The 15,751-nt window shown below is 44.7% G+C and overlaps 1 protein-coding gene across 1 annotated transcript; it reads left to right on the top strand.

Moving 5' to 3' along the window:
* The first annotated feature begins 149 nt into the window (after positions 1 to 149).
* LOC145337513 (putative G-protein coupled receptor 139) lies at positions 150 to 13,415 on the top strand. The gene is made up of 3 exons (XM_080182302.1): positions 150 to 372; positions 4,858 to 5,762; positions 13,296 to 13,415. The coding sequence occupies exons 1-3, from the start codon at positions 150 to 152 to the stop codon at positions 13,413 to 13,415; spliced, it is 1,248 nt and encodes a 415-aa protein (XP_080038428.1).
* Positions 13,416 to 15,751: the final 2,336 nt, after the last annotated feature.

Genomic DNA, 15,751 nt, shown 5'->3' with positions numbered 1-15,751 from the left:
AGAAAGAGAGAGGGAGGGAGAGGAGAGATCAGAATCTGGGAGCAGTGGATTGGAATCTCCCAGCGATGCATCTGAATCTGGGAACAATCAATTGGAATGTTACAACAATGGATCAGAATCTGGGAACAATCAATTGGAATGTTACAAAAATGGATCAGAATCTGGGAACAATCAATTGGAATGTTACAACAATAGATCAGAATCTGGGAACAATGGATTTTGATGTTCCAACCAAGGACAGGAGTTTATCATACTGGATTTCTTGGTTTACTGAAGATGGCTCATGGATAACATTATTTGGTCGGATTCGATATCTACTGCACGTGATTCAATGCTTTTACTATCCCCTCCTGGCTATTGTTGGTGTTCCGGGTAAGTCCCTGGCTGGAATTTTACCGGCCTGACCGCCAAGGATTCGGAGCATGCGAGGGGCAGAGCATGGGAGGGTCTGTTAAACACGGGAGGGATTTTCCAGCTTCGGGGAGAGTGAGGCTGTAAAGTCCCCTCCCCTGTGTCCAGTTTCTCTTGCTAGAAAGGCTGTTTAACTGTGTTGATTTCCCTGTCATTTACTGTACTCGGTTTGCTGCTCTTGTTTCTGTTGAATCTCTGTGTCCAGTTATTATTTCTTTCAGCCACTGACAATTGTCTCAGGGCCCATGGGCTGGGATGTCTTCTGTGTGCTGGGACTTTTCATAGATATGTGACATCAAACACTATTCCTTCATGAGTAAAAGATTGAGACAGAATCCATTTTACCCTCGACATATAACATATAGCAGTTCACTGCTTATCACCCACCCAGTCAGCAGGCTGCAGAATCCATTTTTATTGTTTACAGCAAGATCTCACTTGTGTATCTGAATTGTGTATTTGCAACCACATAGGTTTGGTACATGGTTGGGAACACAGCTGCAAGTCATAGAAATCATAGAAACCCTACAGTACACAAAGAAGCCATTCAGCCCATCAAGTCTGCACCGACCACAATCCCACTCAGGCCCTACCCCCATATCCCTCCATATTTTACCCACTAATCCTCTAACCTATGGTTCTACGGTCAATTTAGCATGGCCAATCAACCTAACCCGCAGTCCTTTGGACTGTGGGAGGAAACTGGAGCACCCGGAGGAAACCCACACAGACACTAGGAGAATGTGCAAACTCCACACAGGCAGTGACCCGAGCCGGGAATCGATCCCAGGACCCTGGAGCTATGAAGCAGCAATGCAAACCACTGTGCTACCGTGCCCCCCCCCCCCCGGCAATCTGTCAGTCTAAATGAAGATTTTTATGGGGATAGGGCTGGGTGGGATTGTGGTCGGTGCCTGTGAAAGTTCTGCTCATACCTCACGCTTTCACGCCTAGACCACCAATGTACAATACAAACAGTAAGGGACCCAGCATTGATCCATGTGTAATCCCACTGGACACAGGCTTGCAGTCACAAAAGCAACATTCAACCACCGCCCTCTGCCTCCTGCCACTCAGCCGATTTTGAATGTAATTTACCAAATTGCCCTCGATCCATTCGGCTATTACTTTCCTGTTCAGTCTCCCATGCGGGAATTCTTCCCTGAAGCCCATTTAGACTACATCGACTGCACTTCCCTCATCTACTTATGCAGTCACCTCCTAAATATATTCAAGCAAATTGCAGACATGATCTCTACTTGACAAAGCCATGCTGACTATTATTCATCAACCCTTACCTCTCAAAGTGGAGATTAATCCTGTCCCTCAGATTGATTTCCAATCATCATGATTTCCAATCATGGACATAGTGATGATGCCGTCTTGGGCGTGATCTTGGATGTCTCCAGGACACCTTGTAGGATGGCAGTAGAGCACAATGTTTAGCACAGCTGTCTCACAGCATCAGGGATCCCGGGATTCCATCATCACCAGGGATGATTTTTTGTTTACTTTGAAACCAGCTTCATTCTCACACATTGCCTGTTGGGATTTCTCCTGTTACAAGAACGTATCGTGTTTCTCTGGAAAGCATTCACTTTGAGCAGGTCCAGTTTCTCGCAGCTCCCCAGAGTCACATTGACCCTTGTAAATTTATCTCGATCACAGCAATCCTGTGCACATCATCAATCTGCGTAAGTTCATTGGAAAGGCCAGGGCACATCGTGCTGATGTTCCAGCTTGAGATGTGAAAGACTGATTTGGTTGGGTTTGATTTGAATTGATTTGTCTTATTGTTGTCACATATATTAGTATACGGTGAAAAGGATTGTTTGTTGAGTGTTCTACAGACAAAGGATAGAGAATAAGAGATTGCAGAATGTAATGCAGTTATAGCTAGGGTGGAGGAAAAGATCAACTTAATGCCATATAGGTCCATTCAAACGCCTGCTGGCAGCAAGAACAAGCTGTTGTTGAGTCATCGGCATGGTGGCACCATGGTTAGCACTCCTGTTTCATGTCTCCAAGGACATGAGTTCAATTCCTAGCTTGGATCAACGCCTGTGTGGAATTTGCACATTCTCTGTGTGAATTTCCTCCGGATGCTCCGATTCCCACCCATAGTCCAACATTTCGTTGATTGGCCATGCTAAATTAACAGTTCGTGTCCCGTGATACGCATGTTAGGGGGATTAGAAGGGTACACATGTGGGACTTTGGGGATAGGGCCTGGCTAGGATTATCAATGGATCAATGGCCCCCTTCTGCACTGTAGTTTTTCTATGAGTTGGTTGGCATGCTTTTTTTTATCTCTAATGGAACTAGTGGGATGAGTATATATCCATGGTGCATTATTCCCTAACTATGCTGGCTGTTTTTGCGAGGCAGCGAGAAGCTTAGACAGATTTGATGAGTTGGAGATTGATTTGAGTGATGGACTGGTCCGCATTCACCAAGTTTGAAGTTTGTTGCGGTCTGGGACAGAGCATGAGCCACACCAAGCTACAATATTATCTATGATGCATCTGTAAAAGTGGGTGAGACTCGTAGCTGACCTGCCAAATGTCCTTAGTCCTCTGAGAAGATAGAAGCATTCGTGGGCTTTCTTAACTGTAGTGTCATCATGGAAGGACACAAAAAGTTACTGGTGATCTGAGCCCTAAAACCTGAAGATCTAGACCGTTTCAGCTTCAACCCATTGATGTAGATAGGGGCATGTACTCCATGATACCTCCTGAAGTAGATTTGCTTTGTTGACACTGAGGTAAAGATTATTGTGGTCACAACAATTCACCAGATTCTCCAACTCTTCCCTGTTCTCAGTCTTATCATTGTTTGGGATCTGACCCACTATGTTGGGGTCATCAGAAAACTTGTAAATTGAGTCATCGGCGTATAAGGAATACAGTAAGGGGCTGAGGACACAGTCTTGCCGGGCACCGCTGTTGAGGATGATTGTGGAAGAGGTGTTGTTGCCTCTCCTTATTTATTGCTGTTTGTGAGTTAGAAGTTCAGGATCCAACTGCAGAGGCAGAAGCCAAGTCCCAGGCCACGGATTTGGACATGAGTTTAGTAGGAATAATGGTATTGAACGTTGAGCTGTAGTCGATAAACATGAGTCTGTGTTACAGGGTTGACTGTTGGGCCAGGGAGATGGCGTGTGTGGACATGTTGAACATAGAACATAGAACAATACAGCGCAGAACAGGCCCTTCGGCCCACGATGTTGCGCCGACCAGTTAAAAAACAATGACCCCCTAACCTAAACCAATCCCTTTTCATCCATAAACCTATCCACGGATCTCTTAAATGCCCCCAAACTAGGCGCATTTACAACTGCAGCAGGCAGGGCATTCCAATCCCTCACCACCCTCTGGGTAAAGAACCTACCCCTGACTTGAGGACGTAGGTGAACTGTAGTGGATCAAGGCAATCTGGGAGGCTGGAATTGATTCGTGCCATGACAAACCTTTTGATGTCTTTCATATTATTGGATGTCATTCTCACTGGATCATTATCATTATGACAGGCTGCTTGGTTTTTCTTTGGTAACGGCCTTTGTTGAGTTTTTCCTACCAGGTGCACAGATTGTCAACCTTCCTGCCAAGAGAGGACTCACTGACCTTCACTGGTCCAGTAGACCACAGTGGGGCAGCAGCAAACCCACTGGGAATTATGGACGGTCACTATTCACTGAACACTGAAGTTTTCTCAAACACTTGAAAGCAAACCCTGGCAGTTGTGTCCTGTGCCAACCGAGTGTGAAATTACCATTTCTTCCTGTGTTGTACTAATTTGGCAACAATGCTGTGGTCTCCTCTCCAGGGTACAGCCCAGGGTAAATATAATAGAGATTCTGTGCTGTCAAGGCATCGGGATCTCCCTCTGTCAACTGTTAGTATGAGCCAGAGGCAAGGGCGAACCAGCACTGTTTGGTACCAGTTCTGCTGCAGGGGTTGTCAGTGAGCTGTCTGAGAGATGACTGATTATCATCTACAGGGATTTCTGTCAGGGTTTACTCCCTCAGCCTTCTTACCCACCAAATCCCCCACAAGGTAGAAGGACTATTTCCATGTAGCTGAGTGAGGATCAGTGTTGTGAACTCCTCTGAAAACTCCCTCCCAAATGTATACCATTGTGTTGTCGCCATGGTGCAGCATGGTGACACTGTGGTTAGCACTGCTGACTCACAGCGTCCGGGACCTGGGTTCAATTCCTCATTTGGGTCATTTATTGTGTGGAGTTTGGAGCTTCTCCCCATGTCTGTGTGGGTTTCTTCTGGATGCTCCTCTTTCCCCCGACACTCCAAAAGACGAGCTGGATTTTTTAAAAAAAGTTATTTTGTATGTGTGGACATTGTTTTTATTTTCACCTATCCTCAGTCTAAATTGTCAAATCTTCCCCTGAATGATGTCTAATTTTAATCTTAATCTTCCTTCCTAACAGTGAACATAATCACAATTGTGACACTGACAAACAGAGATTGTGGTCTGTCCAAATGTGTTACTAGTTACCTGGTGGCCATGTCGGTGGGGGATCTGCTGGTCGTTATCCTTGACCTTGCATTGAGACACATTCCCATTGTTTATTGGGAACAGTTTTATTTCCTGGTGTTGGTTCCTGTGTGTAATATCCACGCTGTCCTGCTTTACGCAGCCACTGACTGTTCTGTCTGGTTCACCGTCACTTTCACCTTTGATCGATTTGTGGCCATTTGCTGCCCCAAGCTGAAAAGTAAATATTGCAGCGAGAAATCGGCGGCTGTGGTTCTGGGAACAGTGACGGTGCTGAGCTGTTTAAAGAACATTTTCTGGTATTTTATGTTTTTAAATGGATATCATCTGATGAACGATCCCTGGTTTTGTGCTGTCGCATGGGATGTTATGAAATCTGTGATCTGGAGTACAATCGAGTTCCTCCACTTCATTTTAACCCCGTGTGTCCCATTCGCCCTGATTCTGCTGCTGAATGCTTTCACTGTCCGACACATTTTAGTGAGCAGCAGAGCCCGCAGGAGACTCCGGTGTCACAACAGTGGGGAGAATTCCAGAGACCCAGAGATGGAGAGTCGAAGGAAATCCATCATTTTACTGTTTGTTATCTCAGCCAATTTCATTCTGTTATGGTCAATATTAATGGTTTATTCAATATGGAATCGGATGGATTATTTGGGATATAAGTCGGTAGTGTTAGATTATTTTGTTCTGGAATTGGGTTTCATGCTGCAACTCTTGAGTTGCTGTACAAACACTGCCATTTATGCTGTGACACAGACTCATTTCAGACAGCAGCTAATAATTCTGCTCAAACATCCCTTTACTGCAATTATTCATCTCATTACAGCCTCAGAAGTAACTGCAACCACAAGATCCCTGACTCTTCCTATTGGACATTCAAACTCTAAACAACAAACAGCCTCACAAAGAGAGAAAGAGTAACAGATAGAGAGAGAGAGAGAGAGAGAGGGCAGTGAAAGCAACAGTGAGAGTGATAGAGAGACAAAGATAGGTAGAGGGACGAAAGGGCTCAAAGACATGAAGAGAGACAGCATTTGAAATAGTTTTCAACAGGGAGAGGGAAACAAACAGACAGACACAGAGAGACAAACAGAGATGAAGGACAGAGAGAGTGAGGGGTTTTCTCAGACCGAAAGAAACAGGGATAGAGGGGGAAATGGCAGGGCTGATGGACAGGGAATGAGAAAGGGAGACAGGACACACATGGGAAGATGTAATAAGGAAGGAAAAGGGCAACGAAGAGGGAACGGGAGACAGAAAGGAGGGCAGAGATAAATAGTCAGAGAAGAGTGTAACAGAGAGAACGGGAACAAATGGAAAAGAATGAGACCTATCACATACAATGGACACAACAAGAGCAAATGGCAGTGAAAGGCATAGAGAGAGAGAGAGAGAGATAAGAAAAGTGGGACAGAGACAGAGAGGGAGGGACATGGAGACAGAGCGGGGCAAGGAGAGTGAGATTAAAAGGGAGCAGGAGAGACAAAAGAAGAGGGTATAGAGGGAGAGAAAGAGGGAGATGCAGAGAGACAATAAGAGACACAGAACAACATACAGAGAGAGACAGAGACAGAGACACACAGAGAGATGCACAAGAAGACAGAAAGCGACAGAGAGATTTATTTAGTGACTTTAATGATAACCATCAGTTGGACCTATTGGAATATGAATTCCCTGATTGAGCCAGTTAATGCTATCCAATCAGGGAGGTCTGCAGACTAATGGTGTATCGAGGTTACTGGAACTCAGGGTCTGTATACTCAGGATGTGGGTATGATAGAACATAGAACATAGAACACTACAGCACAAACAGGCCCTTCAGCCCACGAGTTGCGCCGCTCACATCAATACCTACCAATCCATAGACCTATCTATAACCCCCAATCCCATTAAATTCCATATACTCATCCAGGAGTCTTTTAAAAGACCCCAGCGAGTTCGCCTCCACCACCACTGACGGCAGCCGATTTCATTCACTCACCACCCTCTGAGTGAAAAACTTACCCCTAACATCACTTCTGTACTTGCCTCGCCACACCTTAAATCTGTGTTCTCTCGTAGCGACCATTTCAACCCGGGGAAATAGCCTCTGAGAATCCACCCTATCTATTCCTCTCAACATTTTATAAACCTCTATCAGGTCACCTCTCAACCTTCGTCTCTCCAGGGAGAAGAGTCCCAGCTCCCTCAGCCTATCTTCATAAGGCATGCCTCCCAGTCCAGGCAACATCCTTATAAATCTCCTTTGTACCCTTTCAATAGCTTCTACGTCCTTCCCATAGTGATGCAGCCAGAACTGCGCACAGTACTCCAAGTGAGGCCTGACAAGGGCCTTATAAAGATGGACTGATAGTTTTATCACAAGACTATTAATACAGAAACTCAGCTAATGTTTTGGGCACACGGGTTCCAATCTCATCACGGCAGATGGTGGGATTAAAATAATTATATTTGGAGTTCAGAAAACATAAGAACATAAGAAATAGGAGCAGGAGTAGGCCATCTAGCCCTTCGAACCTGCCCCGCCATTCAATAAGATCATGGCTGATCTGTCGTGGCTCAGTTCCACATTCCCGCCCTCTCCCCCTAACCTTTAATCCCCTCGCTTATCAGAAACCCATCAACCCGCGTCTTAAAAATATTTAGCGAGGCAGCCTCCACCACTTCAACGGGCAGAGAATTCCAGAGATTCACCACCCTTTGAGTGAAGAAGTTCCTCCTCAACTCTGTTCTAAACCGCACCCCCCTTTATCTTGAGGCTGTGCCCCCTAATCCTACTGTCCTTTCTGAGCGGGAAGAGTCCCTCCACTTCTATCCTATCCATCCCATTCATCATCTTATATGTTTCAATGAGATCTCCCCTCATTCTTCTAAACTCTAATGAGTACAGGCCTAGTTTATTCAGCCTCTCCTCATAGTTCAACCCCCTCAACTCCGGTATGAGCCTAGTAAACCTCCTCTGCACTCCCTCCAAGGCCAAAATATCCGTACGTAAGTACGGCGCACATGCCCCTCCATTATTCACTGTAGTAGCATTGAAAATTTCCACACGAACTTACCTGGTCCTTTTTCTCCCAAGCCCTTTTGATCCAAAGCCCTAATAGCTCACTCTGCTTCCCACTCACTCCGCTGTCCGCTCCGACGTTGCCCGCTGTCTACACCAGGTGTCCTTTTAAACCTGGCGCTGTTTTAAAGCCTGCTCCCCCTCAACTCCCTGAAATCCATGCCCTTAGAATTCTTAAAGCGATAAATACAAAAAGCCCGCAAAAATGCTTTTAAATGATTTAAACAGTTCAACAAGGTAAGTTCTTGCTACAAAAGTGCTTTAAACTTATTTAAACAGGTTTTATCTGGTTCAACAATGTCCCAGGGAAGGAAATCTGTCGCCCTTACATGATCAGGACACTTAATTGCCCTCTCAGCAAGGGAAACTGGGGATGAGCCCTTGGCAGTTACTCAGACCGAGATGGGAAGGGGTGCAATGGCTTCAAACAGGTTCAGGCACAAATATAAACTTCCGAACTGGGCCTGTTAAATCTGCCCACAGAGTGCAAGCTACAAAGAGTGAAACTCTGAGAGTTGGGCTAAGTGTGGGAGTTTAGGGAAGTGGCTGGCGATGTATTGCTCTGTCTTGTGTCGCTTACTGCCTTACCATCAGGTCCAGTGTGAGCAGGTGTCGGCCAGACATTAAATGTTCAGAAAATGTTGTGGGACCAATGGAAGCAGCTGATTGGTGAGTCAGTCCTCGGAAGGAACACTGCGGGAATTTTCTGAGCAGCTCCTTGTTGATGTCAGAGCATCAGGAAAGATCCCGATATTTTTAATGCTCTGGGAACCTGGGCTCGAATCCCAACATGGCAGCTGGTGGAATTTGAACTCAATAAAAAATATCTGGAATTAAAAATCTGCTGATGACCAGAAAATTATTGTTGATTGTTGAGAAAACTCACCTGGTTCACTCATATCATTTAGGGAAGGAAATCTGCCGTCCTTGCCTGGTCTGGCCTACATGTGGCTCCACAGTCACAGCAATGTGTTTAACTCCCAACCGCTCTCCAACATCAACTCGGAATGGGCAATAAATGCTGGCTATCCTGAGAACTCTGTTTCCCAAAAATGAATGAAAGATATGCCCTTTTCCCATCCTTACAGATTCAAGCAGATTTAGATTTTTGCTGGTGGGATACTTTCTGTGACGTTTATTGAGAACATAGCTCAAAGTAGAAAATTACAACAAGATTAAAAACATATAAAAAGTAGATAAAATACAGAGGCAGGTCTAGGTAATGTGTTGTACTTGCATGATGTGGGAGCTCGCGGTCCCATTTGTGTTTGCTTGTGTACACATCTGTAGGAAATGTTGGTTGCTCGAGGAAGACCAATTCAGATTTGATGAGGTGGAGTCTGAGCTTTGAACGCTGTGGCACACTAGGGAGCGGAGAGTTAGCGAGACACTGTGTTTCAGGAGGTGCTCACATCCCAAAGAATAACTACATCACATTTGGTGAGTGATCAGGGACAGGAGAGTGTGACTCCAAGCAAGTCTTGGTGATGAACCCAGGAGGTAGTGTTGAAGGAGCCTCAGCCCTTGGGCTTGTCTCAGTGTAGATGATGAACGAATGGTATTGTCACTCGACTATTAATCCAGAAAACTGTTTGGTTCACTAATGTCCTTTTAAGGAATGAGACCTGCCGACCTTACCTGGTCTGGCCTACATGTGACACCAGAGCCACATCAATGGTGTTGACTCTCAATGCCCTCAAAGGGCAACTAGGGACATGCAATAAATGCTGGCCAGCCAGGGACACCAATGTCCTTCAAATGATGAAAGAAACGGATGTGTGACCTTTGCGGACGTGGATGAGGGCTGCAAGGAGGATGAGCAACTTAACCATAGCACTGTGGTTCAGGGAGCCATTCAAGAGGGAGGAGGAAAGGGAAAGGTTGTTGTAAATGGGGATAGTTTGACAGGAGGAATAGACACTTTCCTCTGTGGCCAGCATGGAGAGTCCCCAAGGCTGTGTTGCCTGACTGGTGCCCCGGTTCAGGACATCTTCTCTGTTGTTGCTGGGAAAAATGGAGCTGGAGGGGATAGATTCAGTTGTTGTGGTGCACGTTCCTGAATCCTTAACAGATTAATTCTGAAATTGGAGTCACAATTATCGGACTTGGATGGATTGCGTGGATTTCCAGAGTTAAGGATGGGAACTACATCCCGGGATAGAGTGGAACAGCCCGGAGAGACCCTCTAACATTTGGAATTGAATGATTGGAAGGTCACAGACAGGTGAAAGACAACACTGAGCCGTGGGATTTTGAGAATTGTGTTTCAGATGTCAGTAACTTTGGTGTGTAACACAGCCTCTAATATTACAAATTAATAAATGTAATCAGCATTATCCATTCTTTGAAAGACAGCAACTCAATCTCAGTAATAAATATATTCCACAACCTCAATCAAAGTTGCCACGTGTTTGCTGATTTGAAGAAACTTGAAGATGAGCGATTTTGCAAAGCCAGTATCCCAGAGGGGATACCACAGGGTATATGTGAAAGTCTTTGGGAATGTATCACCATGCAGATAAAACAGAGAGTACCTGCAGAGTGAAGGAGCACATTACTTCACGCTGAAAATGTATCTGGAATTTCAAATGGTGAAGAAAATATACCACCTGGAGTTATTGGGATTCATGGGAAGTGTAGTTGTCAAAATCTATGTGTCAGCTGCTCTATGCTGTTACTCAGTGACTGATCTACATGTCACGATTTTGCAGAGATACGTTCAGTAATATGATATACTGTTCCCTGTGAACATAACATCAGTATTGGTGAAGTTGCTAGAGCCTGTTTTCAAGGACATCATAACTCAGCACTTGGTAGGCAGCGGTAAAGTCAGACAAAGTCAGCATGGATATACAGAGGTGAAATCTTGTTTGAAGAACCTATTGGAATTCTTGGAGGATGTGACTAGTAGAGTTCGGTGAGGAGAACCAGTGCTTTATCTAGACATTCAGGAGTCTTTCAACAAGGTCTGATGTAACAGACTGCGATGTTGAGTATGCGTTGCAGATAATGCCTTGATTTGGATAGAGAGCTGGCTAACAGAGAGGAAACAACGTGTTGGTAGAAATGAGTCTTTGTCTGACTGGTAGACAGTGTGGTACTGCAGGGATCTGTGCTAGAACCCAAACTGTTCACATTATATATGAACGTTTTGACATAGGGAATTAAATGTATTGTGTCCAAGTTCACAGATGATGCAAAGTCAGGTGGGAGGGTAAGCTGTGAGAACCATGCAGACATGTTTCAATATAACAGGCTGTGTGTGTGGGCATATGCATGGCAGTTGCCGTGTAATGTGGATAAATGTGAGGTTTTCCACTTTGTTAGCAATAATAAGAAGACATTTTATTATCTGAATGAACTTAAATTGAGAGGGGCAAACAATCAGTGAGAACTTGGTATCTATGTGCATCGTCATTGAAAATAAGTGCACAGGTATAACAGGCAGTCAACAAGGCAAATGATATCTTGGCTTTCATAGCAAGCGGATTTGAGTACATGAATAAATATGTTTTACTCCAATTGAACAGGACATTTGTGAGGCCACACCTGGAATATTCTTTGTAGTTTTGGTGTCATTTGAGGAGGAATATATATCTGCTGTAGAGGCTGCACAGTGATTGTTTACCATTCTTATTCCTGGGATGGTGGATCTGTGATGAGAAGAGAGACTAAGCCACTTAGAATTCCATTCATTGGAAATTAGAAGGGTGAGATGGGACCTCATTGAAACTTAGAAAATTCTAATATGTTTAGACAGGGCAGATTCAGAAGGAATGTTCACGATGGTGACGGAGTTGAGCACTAGTGCCATAGTTTGAAAATAAAGGGTCAATATTTTAGAAATGAGGTGAGGTGTAATTTGTTCACTCAGATAATCTATGGACTTCATTACCACAGAAAATAATTGAGGCTGAAACCTTTGGAGATTTCAGGAAGAATTTATACATAGCAGTTGGGGCTGAAGTGATCAAGGGATATGGAGGAAGTGGGGGGCGGAATCATGATGTTAAAGTTTATGATCAGCCATGATCATAATGAATGCCTAGTTTCCTACATATCACCACTTTGTGTAGTGTTCTCACCACCCTGAATAGTGCAGCCACACACAGATCAGCCTGGTTCACTGTCAGTTTCTCCTTTAACCAGTGTATAGCCATCTGTTCCCAGCAGCTGAAAAACATATATTGCACTGGGAAAACTGAGGTGGCCATTCTGGGAACAACCAGCATCCTGCTCTGTTTTAAAAAACATCTCCTTGTAACTTTGCCCTGGAAACTGAAGAGATAATTGTCAATTTACAGTGGTTCTGTCCTTTTAAACCAAGGTATTACACAGACCGGAATGGGTGGGATTTGACTGGCTTGATACGATTTTTCCGCTATTGATCCAATTTGTTTAAACCATTCTGTTGATTAATGCCCTGACTGTTCGACATATTTTAATGATGAATGGGGTCCAGAAGGGACAGAGTGGTCAGAATAAGGGGGTGGAGGGGTGAATCGCAGTAGCCCAGAGATGGAGAGCAGAAAGAAATCTGTGATTTTACTCCTGTCATAATATGACAGCTTCATTCCCCTATGATCACTGTATGTTATAGATTTCTTATACTATAACATAACAGGAATTGTTCACAATTCCTGAATATTCCTGAATATACATTTTCACAAGTTGGATACATGGTTCAGAATTTGAGTTATTGCACACACGTTTTTATTTATGGAGTGACTCAGTCCAAGTTCAGGAAACAGGTCAAGGGAGTGGTGAATTACCCTTTTGCAACAACACTTCAATTCCTGAACGAGTAAAGCAACTTCCATCAACCCGCTTCTATTCTCTGCCAAGCAGCCTCCCTCAATCCTATTATTTAGTACCCGACTGACGACAGGGCTGGTCATTTATTGAGCTGCCCCCAGTTGCTCATTACCAGCACAGACAAATTGCAGTCTGACTGACTGATTAAAGTTTTAACCAATTTTGAAGTTAAACCACTGACTGACTGGTTTAAGTTTAAGTTCATTTCAGTAGCATCACAAATAGGCTTATATTAACACTACAATGAAATTACTGTGAAAACCCCCTAGTCGCCACACTCTGATAGCCTGTTCGGGTTTACTGAGGGATAATTTAGCATGACCAATGCCCCAAACCAGCATGTCTTCCAGACAATGGTACGAGTCTATCAGTGTCCTCCACCTATTTTAAGCCACAACCTAATTAAAGGGCAGAGCAAGTTAGAGGGGGGGAATGATCTCTTTGTTTATAGAATGTTTTCTTTTAAGTCTGCTCTGTAACTTTGACAGACGTTCAACTTCAGGACTTCAGCTGAGCTCTGCGTCAGTCAAGCGAATAAAGTGATGATCTACTGCTTTGTCACTGGGGACTCTGCAGAGGAGAGGATCACACATATGTCAGCATGGTGACACAATGGCTCGCGCTGCTATCTCATAGCACCAGAGACCTGGGATAAATTGGGTCAGCTTGGGTCACTGTCTGTGTGGATTTTGCACATTCTCCTTGTGTTTGCATGGGTTTCTTTCGGGTGTTCCAGTTTCCTCCCAATGTGAGAGATGGGTTGAATTGGTTCAATCAATTGTCCATTGGTCAGAGTGGTTAGCAGGGTAAATATATATGGATTGACAGGAATTTGGCCTGGGTGGGAAACTTGTGGGTGCAGGCCCAATGGCCAAATGGCCTCCTTCTGCATTCAAGGGATTCTATGAAATGGAAAATGATGTACACTCACTTGCTGGTCTGTCCGAGCCTGGGCTCCAAGACTGGCAGCATGATCAAGCAGGAGCTGGATAATATTTTCAAGTGTGGCACAGGGCAGCCCCTGAAAGGGGACATTGAAAGTAAACAAATCAAGCTTATTGACCATTGCCACAGCAGGCTGACATCGACACTACAATGAGTAACTGTAAAAATCCGTTAGTTGCCACATTCCAGCGCCTGTTTGAGAACACCAAGGGAGAATTTAGCATGGAAAAAAAAACACCAAACCAGCATGCCTTTCGATTCAGGGAGCGAACTGGAACACCCAGTGGATACACACGCAGGGACAGGAGTAAACGTGCAAACTCCGCACAGACAGTGATCCGAGAAGGAATTGGAATGCCGGTCCCTGGCGTTGTGTGGCAGCATTGTGACCTAGTGTGGATCTGTGCCACCCCTACACTTATGGGATTCACTTCTGGGGGAGGGTGGAAGTGAATTTACAGCCACTATTGCAGTCAAGGCGTCACAATCTTACATGGTGGAAACACGGGAGGAATTAGTATGGCGCAAACCAAGTGCTCGCAGTCCTACAAGAAGGTTTGGGATCCCAGCTGTAAATTTGAAAGCGTTCCTAACAATGCCAGTGGAGGCATCTGAAGATCGAGGCCTGGAATTAACAGATCCTCCAATCGTGAAGGGTACAGGGAACTCAACATCGATGACTGACGATGTGGGGAAGAAGAGCAAACGTGGGGGGTTCACCAAGAGCACACACACCAGAGAGGGTCTTAAAAAGTCCCCAGGAATCAACACCCAAGGGATTGTCATTCCGCACCACCCCAACCCCACCCCCTGATCAGGCCATTGTAAGATAGACATAAGGGTGAAGTTTCAACTATGGGTTCTACCCAGGAATCAACACCCAAGGGATTGTCATTCCGCCCCCTCCCCACCCCCGATCAGGCCTTTGTAAGATGGACGTCTGGGTGAAGTTTCAACTATGGGTTGTACCATATTGAAAATATGCTGTGGATTCTGTACCAAGCCTGTGTGAAATAAATGTAGAAAAATGTACAATTTGTTTGTAAATAGTTCCAAATGTTGTTGCTGTATTGGGGGGGTGAAGTAGGGAATGGGTTAATGAGCTTTGTAACACTTAGAGGTTTGCAAAAAAAAAGGATTGCAAGACTTGTTTTTGTATCCCTGTCACCTTGTATGCCAGATGATGTATTATTTGTGCAGCTTGTAACTTTGTACGCTGGATAAACAAACCATAGGTATCGCGATGCGGATAACAGCTAATCACAACAGAGGAACAGAGCAGAGACAGTTGCAGCCTACACATACTACGCATGGACTATGCATGGATTATGCAAAGGATGAAACTGCCAAGGCAGCAATAACTACAGGATAGGTGGGAAACATGACAGACAGCTTGGAGAGCTGCAGACGTTGTTAAGGGCGGGACCTGGGATGTATAAAACTCTATTCTTACTTGTATTCGGTGAGAAGTCTGGTGACCGCTTTCGAAACCAGGCGTCTCCCAAAAGCTTTTGAAATAAACCTGCTTTACTTTGACTCATGACTAGTCTGAGATGTATTATTTACCTACAACAAATTGGTGCCAAAACCCAGGATCTGTTTCTGGGTCTGGTTGAATGGCCGTGACCAGAGAGCCGGGATAGATTACTGAACTTAATAGGATGGGTCAAATTACAGTCGCTGTTCATCTGTGATGAGAGACTGAAAGACGCCTGGAGACATACGGAAAATGAGGCACCTGTCTCTAGCTCCCAGCCATAGGCCGGTTGTTAAAAGGGGTCTCACAACACCAGGTTAAAGTCCACTGGGTTTATTTGGTAGCAAACACCACTAGCTTTCGGGGCCCTGCCCCTTCGTCAGGTGAGTGAAGAGTTCTGATGACAAACAGGGGATGTAAAGACACACACACTCAGTTTATTCAATACTGATTAGAATGCGAGTCTTTACAGCTAATCAAGCCTTAAAGGTGCAGATAATTTGAGTGGAGATCGCATTAAGC

Source organism: Carcharhinus amblyrhynchos, unplaced genomic scaffold, assembly GCF_965287045.1.
Source record: "Carcharhinus amblyrhynchos unplaced genomic scaffold, sCarAmb.v2.hapA scaffold_51, whole genome shotgun sequence".
NCBI lineage: Eukaryota > Metazoa > Chordata > Chondrichthyes > Carcharhiniformes > Carcharhinidae > Carcharhinus > Carcharhinus amblyrhynchos.
The sequence above is the reverse complement of the archived record's forward strand: the minus strand, read 5'-3'. Positions and strand labels throughout refer to the sequence as shown.

Bases quoted from the DNA above. Each gene is read 5' to 3' on its own strand.
- LOC145337513 (XM_080182302.1), top strand. From the start codon at position 150: ATGGATCAGAATCTGGGAACAATCAATTGGAATGTTACAACAATAGAT. The intron at 373-4,857 runs GTAAGTCCCTGG...CCTTCCTAACAG, and splicing joins GGCTATTGTTGGTGTTCCGG to TGAACATAATCACAATTGTG. The intron at 5,763-13,295 runs GTAACTGCAACC...TAACTTTGACAG, and splicing joins ATCTCATTACAGCCTCAGAA to ACGTTCAACTTCAGGACTTC.